The sequence below is a fragment of the Neolamprologus multifasciatus genome, chromosome 10 (assembly GCF_963576455.1).
Source record: "Neolamprologus multifasciatus chromosome 10, fNeoMul1.2, whole genome shotgun sequence".
Taxonomy (NCBI): Eukaryota; Metazoa; Chordata; class Actinopteri; order Cichliformes; family Cichlidae; genus Neolamprologus; species Neolamprologus multifasciatus.
Window position 1 is genome coordinate 15,197,139 of NC_140448.1, and position 8,033 is coordinate 15,205,171.

The 8,033-nt window shown below is 37.8% G+C and overlaps 1 protein-coding gene across 1 annotated transcript; it reads left to right on the plus strand.

Annotated features, from left to right (window-relative positions):
• The first annotated feature begins 1,160 nt into the window (after window positions 1-1,160).
• Window positions 1,161-7,521, plus strand: tmem135 (transmembrane protein 135). The gene is made up of 15 exons (XM_085174737.1): window positions 1,161-1,354; window positions 1,694-1,821; window positions 2,614-2,706; window positions 2,826-2,859; window positions 2,946-3,011; window positions 3,269-3,315; window positions 3,393-3,434; window positions 3,535-3,663; window positions 3,750-3,819; window positions 3,951-4,118; window positions 4,245-4,308; window positions 4,434-4,510; window positions 4,813-4,911; window positions 5,018-5,085; window positions 5,889-7,521. Exons 1-15 carry the CDS (start codon window positions 1,217-1,219, stop codon window positions 6,037-6,039), a joined length of 1,374 nt encoding a protein of 457 aa, XP_085030863.1. The 5' UTR covers window positions 1,161-1,216; the 3' UTR covers window positions 6,040-7,521.
• The last annotated feature ends 512 nt before the right edge of the window (window positions 7,522-8,033 follow it).

Sequence of the window (8,033 nt, forward strand, 5' to 3'; positions counted from 1 at the left end):
TTTTGCTCGATGATTCATAGGTCAGTGTTAAGTGCATTAAAAACAAAACAAACAAAATAATAATAAGAAAGTCCTCTTAAAATAGTCTTGAATGGTTTTTAACAAGTGGAAATTCTTAAAACCAGCTCATACTGAGCTCATTCCCTTCTACACAACCTTACATTCTCTAACTTGCAATTTTGTGTCGTAATTTAGGAGGCAAGGATGACACCTGCTGACCTAGTCGGGACAGTACAAGAATATACATGAAGCTTGATATGTGACGTATCTATATGTAGAGGCCAGACTTTAAAACTAACAAGTTTTAGATGATGTGTGGTATTAGTGTTCTATTTAATTTTGTTTTTAAACAAAGAATATCTGCTCTGTAAAATTTGCATCACTCTCCATACTGTACACAGTGCAGTGAGATGCTGTCGATTTGCTGACTATCATAGGACAGGGAACCACGTGATATAAGAGCATGAGTTTAATGGAGGAGATAGAAAATAGAAAAAAAGTTGTTATACTGGATATTTTCAGGTATCTCATATTTCTGAAAAGATAAAGATTCAGTTTCCAGTTCATTAGGGGGTTTTGTTGTTGTTGTTGTTTTTTTTTTGGAAAGACTAATAGCAACATGGAATTTCCACAACAATGAAAGTTTGAACATTTCCACTGTGATTATATTGGGATTAATGTTCAGAATGTAAAACAGTCATAAATATATGACAATTTCTTGCATAAATCTGTAAAACATATGAGTACGTTTCTATCAAGATATAAGTTTTGATTGATTTTCATAACATTTTCCAGACCGTGTTAATCCAAAGTCCATAGGTGCACAAAGTTGTGCCTCTGTTGGAAAAAAGCTGGCACTTAAAGGAGCAAAAACATATCTCTGCAGTAATTCCATTCTGTGCTTCTAATTTGAAATAGGGTCTTCTCTCAATCTTAATAAAGCTGAATCGAAAATTGAACCATAACTTGTGTGTTTACACTGACGGAAACAAATAAATTATTCGGCATATCTGGGTTAGTCGCTGGATGCAAGACTTGCTTGTAACAGGCTACTTATAAAAATATCGCAGCTGTTATTGCACCTGTGTAAAGAGGACTCTTCTCCTAACCTTATTGATCAGCACCGGGCGCGTGCACAGCTCATCCTCGTGACCGCGCCCTTTTCAGGGAACGCGCACGGCAGCCTACCACCTTCCTGCTGTCACTGTGTACAGACATGGCTGCTCTCAGCAAAATACCGCATAACTGCTACGAAATCGGCCACACTTGGAGCCCGTCGTGTGTGCAGTCTGCTGCCGATGTGACTAGGAGTGCTCTGGAGGTGTCCTTTAAAATATACGCGCCTCTTTACCTGGTAAGACGTTTGACCTGAAATATAACTGTGGACTTTGACGCTAGCTAAATAGCTAAAGTTAGCGAGCTAACTAAAGTAAAATGGCTTAGTAGTTCGCAGAAAACCTCTAAAGATAGGCTGGCACGTCGCTAGTGTTGCACTTAGGTACGAAGTCCAAGTTGTACATGTGGCCGATCAGATAAAGGAGCAAAAACATGTCATGCAACTTCAGCCAGGTTCCCCTTAGTAAATTTCATTGCCCTCTGGGCACTCGTCACGACTGTAAGTGTAAACTTTAGCAGAGTTGGAACTGTATTTGTCTTGCATCTCCAGTGTGCAGTAACGCACTGTGCTTTGCAGATAGCAGCAGTTCTAAGGAGAAGGAAGAAGGATTACTACTTAAAAAGGCTTATCCCAGAGATCTTTTGGTCTACCTCTTTCCTGACTACCAATGGGGGTCTCTTCATCGTTTTCTTCTGCATTCTCAGGTCAGTGAACCCATGTCGAGAGTATGTAAACACAAACTTGGCACTAAGCTGCACTGTCATTATGTTTATCAATGAAAACAAAAGTGAAATGTTTACAGTATGACATATGGATAAACTGAGCATGAACGGTCATATTCTGTGAACCACACCTGCTGAAGCCACTTTAGCTTCTTCCACGTGTGGCTTCTTTCCTTTAACCTGTCAGCATCTGAGTGTGTCAGCTTCATGTCCTGGTCACTGTGGTCATGTTTACATTAGGGTCACCCTCTGTGGACATCTGTGATAAAATAAACCCACTATTAACTTTATCGTCTTGTTATCTCGTTTAAGAAAACATTTTTTTTTTTTTAAATAATAATTTTGTAAATTTGTGTCCCATTTAGAGTAAAGTAAAAGGTGGCTCTATAGTGTCATGGTTTGACTAATAAGGAAAAGGTCCCTGGACCTTCCAGGAGTAGATACAAATCCCTTGGGTGTTACGTCAGGAAGGCCAATCAAACATACAGAGATATCTGCTTATTCATAAGGAGCTGGCACTGCTGTGGCAACCCCTTGTGGATAAGGGAATTGCAGAAAGTAGTGTATGACTACAGTATCAGCTTGGATTGTCTTTGTCTATCGTTTCAATAAGTGCACATTTTAAATACTTGGATAATACTTTTCTTATCATGGAAAAATGGAAGACAGAAGAGCTGACAAAATCTCGTGCTGACAGTGTGCGATTGTCTTCACTGAAACGTTCCAGCTGGGGGAAAAAAGGAAGTGAAATAATGCAGTGTATTTTAACTGCAGGAGACTTTTGGGAGGCTTCTACTCCTGGTCTGTTGGGTTTGGCTCAGCACTGCCAGCCTCTTATATTGCCATCCTGCTGGAGCGCAAGAGCAGGTGAGATACCCGTCTGTTACGTTTCAGTATGTTTTTTCTCGTCTCTCCTAGATTCAAACATGTTTCATTCACATAGTTTACTTTTTGCCTTTTCGCCTCTTTCTTTTTCATCCTCACAGGAGAGGGCTGCTGACAATATACATGGCAAATCTTGTAAGGGCTGCTTCTTTCGAATATTAGTAGTTGTATGCGAACCTTGCTATGTGTCTGCATTTTTAATAGCGTAATGTTGTTCTCAGGCCACTGAGACTTTGTTTCGCATGGCAGTGACACGAGGCGTCGTCAAACCCATTAAACATGGCGAGGTAAGGTTAAAGGGTGGGGCTATGAGCTTGTTATCAGGGTTAGGTTTAGATCATGTAGATTACTGCCAACCTAATTTTTTTTAAGACTCTCTCTTGTTTTTGTTGTTGGATTATGAGTCTAATAAGGGAACTCCAGTTGTGAAAACTGAACAGACTTCAGTAAAAAGTATCAACTGATCCAAAAAGAAGCATTTATGACTTACTTTATAGTTCTGAGTCATGTGTTTGATTCTTTTTCTCTCTCTGCTTCCCATTAGGTGCTGTTGTTCTGCATTACTTCATCACTCTTTATGTTCTTCTTCAGGTTAGAGCAGCACAGTGAACACATTGTTGCAAGTGTTAATGTTTTAAGTTTAAGCTGAATTTTGTTTTATACTATAGAAGTAAAGATGGTCTGAAAGGCTTTGCATTCTCCGCGTTGAAGTAAGTTGTTCCCATTTCTATTGATGCCTTCATTTTCACTGCTGATGAAAAAGGTTTATAGATAAAAGTTTATATAAGTGGTGTGTGTTTTCTGTCTTAGATTCATCATTGGGAAAGAAGAGATCCCAACACACTCTGTGCTGGCTGATGATTCACAGCCATCAGCAGAAAGGCCTGACTCTAGAAGAAAGACTCTTCTATCCTCCACCAGGAAACTGCTCGAATCGATGTGAGAGAAAACACACCCGACATCATGGCAGTGTGTTGGATGGTGGCTTACATGAACTATTTTTTTTTCTTTTTTTTCAAATCCAGATGCAAACGGGGACCAAGGCACAGATGTTGCAAACATTATAATGACAACTGCATATCCTACTGTGTCAAAGTAAGTCTCCCTCTTCCCAAGAAGTTAGTTTTTGTGTGATCCCAAACCTTTGTGATGTTCTCATAATGCTTATTCATTTACATCTTAAATAATGATACTTGATTAAGATTTGTTATCATTTGTCACCGTAGGGTTTTGTCAGGATGTTCAGTGTTGGCTACGTGATTCAGTGTTTACTTAAAGTGCCATCAGCATTCAGACAGATGTTTTCGAAACCCTCCCGGCTTCCCTCCCTCTTCTACAACAAAGAGAACTTCCAACTCGGGGTTTTTCTAGGCTCCTTCGTCAGTATCTATAAGGTAGATGTGCTGTTTTGTTTTCTATTAGTATCTTTATTATGTTCATTTCCTGCTTACACATTTGATTTCCTGTCTTTTTCTTGTCTAACCTTGCCACGTTGTATATTGTGCTTTTCTTTCACTCAGGGAACAAGCTGCTTGCTGCGCTGGATGCGTAACATTGATGATGAACTCCATGCGCTTATAGCTGGTGAGACAGGATGGTGTAACCTGTCACATAAAATCCCTGCAGAATGATCCTCCTCGGGATTTTGTTGTGTCTTTGCTGATTAACTTCTTTTCTCATATATTTCTCCATTTCTCTTTTTCCTGAAGGCTTCCTGGCTGGAGTTTCAATGTGCTTCTACAAAAGCACAACAATATCCATGTATCTCTTTTCTAAGCTGGTGGAGGTAAAGACAAACACAAAAATCATAGAAACAAAAAAAAGGGTCCTCATACTGATATATTGTCTTTGAACTAAAGTGTAAATGTAATAATAAACTTGTATCAATATAAAAAAACAGAATTAATGCTTTATTGTTAAATACCACATTTTTATCATTATTCAGGTATCTCTGCCTGGTTTTATGTAGTAATCACTGACATGTGCAGCCACGTAAACATGTTTCAGAAACTGCAAGAAATACACTTAACATATACAACCTGCTAGTAGTATGTTATACATGTCTGGCATATGTATCCCTCTCTTTAGACTATCTACTTCAAGGGCATTGAGGCTGGCCGGTTGCCTTACATTCCACATGCAGACACAATCATATATGCCATCTCCACTGCGATCTGCTTCCATGCTGTAAGTAAACATGCTTTCTTACTCACATACATATGCTTCACACAATTTTTTTTCTTTTTTTAAAGCTGAGCAAGGATATAATGCTTGATGTATGGCTTCTACACAGGCTGTGATGGAAGTGCAGAACCTCAGGCCAACATACTGGAAGTTCCTGCTGCGTTTAACTCAGGGCAGGTATGGATGTATGGACATTGTAAATGTCATCTTACTTTGAACCTCTGACCGCTTCTTCAAGGTCAAATAAGGTCATACTCAAAGTGTCTTTAAAAATATGCTTACAATTTTACTGAATTGGTTTGTATTGGCAACATTTCAGAAATGATACTGGTGTGTGTGGATTCTAAATATCACATTACAGTTTGCATCCAAATATCATGTCACATTTGACCTCTGACCTCACTTTTATATTTCTCATCTGCCTTTCTTTCAAGTTGACCCCAGTATGAGACGCATGAGATGCATGCAAAGAATTGTGGAGAGAAAGAGAATGAGCTGGCTAGTTAGTTAGAAATGTAATGTAGTGTAATAATAAATAATAAACTCAAGTTATTCATGTCCATTTATTTACCAATCAATTCCTGTTATCCATTACCTACTCCTACAAAATGTTTGTATATTTAAAGTAAAGCTTTGTCATGCTACCCTTATCTGATTTTTGCTGCACTACAAACTTCTCAAAGTACGTTTAAAAATACCAATGAAAACAAAATGAATATATGAAAATGACAGTACTACTACCCTTAAGAGTAAATAGTGCCCAGAGATTGAGCTGCCTTGCAGAGGCCTGTGTACTTGGAGTGCTTGTTGTTAATCAGGCTTTGATCCAAACCATACAAGAAGATAAATAAGTTACTTTGCAGGAATCTCATATAAACAAACAATATTTTAGATAAGTTGTCACTTTTACTCAACATCAGCTTTGTTCGTGTTGTCTTCAGTAAAACTGAACAGGGCCTTTTCTCGCTCTGATTTTCTAGGTTTGCTCTGATGAACCGACAGGTGCTAGACATGTTTGGGACTCAGGCTTCCAGAGACTTTAAAGGCTTTGTGCCCAAACTGGACCCCCGTTACACCACGGTGCCCAGCAAGACAGTGCTTCTACCGGGAGGTGACATCCAACTTGGATGATTTGGGACCAACAGATTGACTTTGGGGTTACCTCAACATGAAACTAACAGCCTGGTTGTTCTCTCTGAGGAACTTAAGGGTTTTTTTTTTTTTTTTTTTAAAGGTGTGATGCTGCAGAAGTAGTGATGTGTTATGAAAAAGATATGCTTCGGATTGCACCCAAGTTCAAAACAGGGTTTCTTGAGTGTTAATTGTTGAGCTGTAGAAGCTCACTTACTGACAAAGACTGAACTTTACAGGTCACTTGTTTGAAAAAAGTGAAACGTACAATTTCATTTTAGCTCTGTCATTTTTGTCAAAATTGACATGGACATTAATAAAAAGATTTGTTAGTCTTAATGAAAATGAAAAACAATGTAAATGATCTGAATGAACAACAGATTTTGCAAGATTGTCAGTTTGTATTTGACACGACATAGTGATCTAGCAGCTGGGACAGTTGCTTCAATAACAAAATGCTTTTGAAAATAAAAATGATTGCGTGGGTTTCAACCACATTCTTTTTATCCTTTAAACACAATCTGGATTTTGGCAAGTTACCTTTCAGTTTGCTCTGATTTTTGTGCTGTTCGAGTGGTTGTATTCACAGAGATTAAACCTCACAACTCCTGTTGGAGTAGCCACAACGATGTGTTTTGACATTGATTTAAAAGCAGGAAGAATGCGGGAAGAATTTTACACCCTGATCATTTCTGAATGTGTGTTTAAAGGCAGGGAGACGTATAATAATGTAGCCTTATTCAATCAGTTATCCATAGTAGCAGTGGGAGTTTTATATAGATCCTCCAATACAAAACACAGAGGTACCATTTTAGCCAGATGGTTAAACTGCAGTAGATAGTATTTATTTCAATTAATTTATCCACCTTAAGAGATACTTGGCAATTTTAGGAGTTATTTGTGGTCAAATTGATGTAGTAATAAATCTCACTGCAATTTACATTTACTAAAAGTCACAGGTGGAAAATAAATCCATTCACACTGACAGCGTTAATTGACGCTGAGTAAGTTCACTTGTGAATCGCACTGAGACTCTTTGCTTGCACGTAAGAAACCAAATTATTAGTTCAGTTGTTGTAGGGAGGGAAATGAACACATGCAATGTGATCACTTTAAACTTGTTTGGAATGTGTTAATTGTCTATGAACACACCTCTGCCTCATATTTTAAAAGGTGGGGTTATTTAAATGTATTGAATGTTACATGTAATTATGCTACAGTCTAAAGAGCTTATTTGTTCAGTACACTGACTATTGCAGTTAGCTTTGCAGTGATTGTAAGTTTGACTCGGTTTAATAAGTTTGGGTACTTGGATTTACATCCTCAGGCTCTGCATTGAGAATTTTAATCTAAATTTACTGGAAATTCCAAGTTGAACCCTGTCACTAAAATTCCACTTTGATCAACTGTGTAAACTAACGAATTTGGAGCATTTCCTTAAGGCTGCTGTGTTCTGTGAATAAAAAGAAACACTCGGCTCAATTTGGTTTTGGTTTTGATTTATGTATTTATTATTGTTTTTGGAAAGATATAATGTGTCTGCAGGAAAAGATTGTCGTTTACTAAAGAGTGGCATTTGCATGTTTTACTGATAAATGAACACATGTTTTACAGTTAATGAAATTCTGAGTCTAAGGATACTAGTAAAGTTTGAGTGTACAACACAAATTACATCATATCAGTATCAGAGTAAATACTTTACAGTATATTTTAACAGTAATCAGAAAAAATGTCATACCAGTGCAGTGTATCACATCCCAATTTACATTTATCAAATCTAGCAAGCAGACAATATAAAATTTTCCAAATATTATGCAGGGGACATTTAAATTAGCTTTTTTCTTGCAGCATCCTCGTCTAAAATTCGAAAAACACTGTTTACTTGCAAAGTCTGCACTTTGTCTTTGGAGGGCAGCAAAGATGCCCGCAGTGTTTCAGCTTAAGAAGAAGAAAGAATGAACGGAAGTAAGCACAAGCGATTTCAAGTTTTTGGA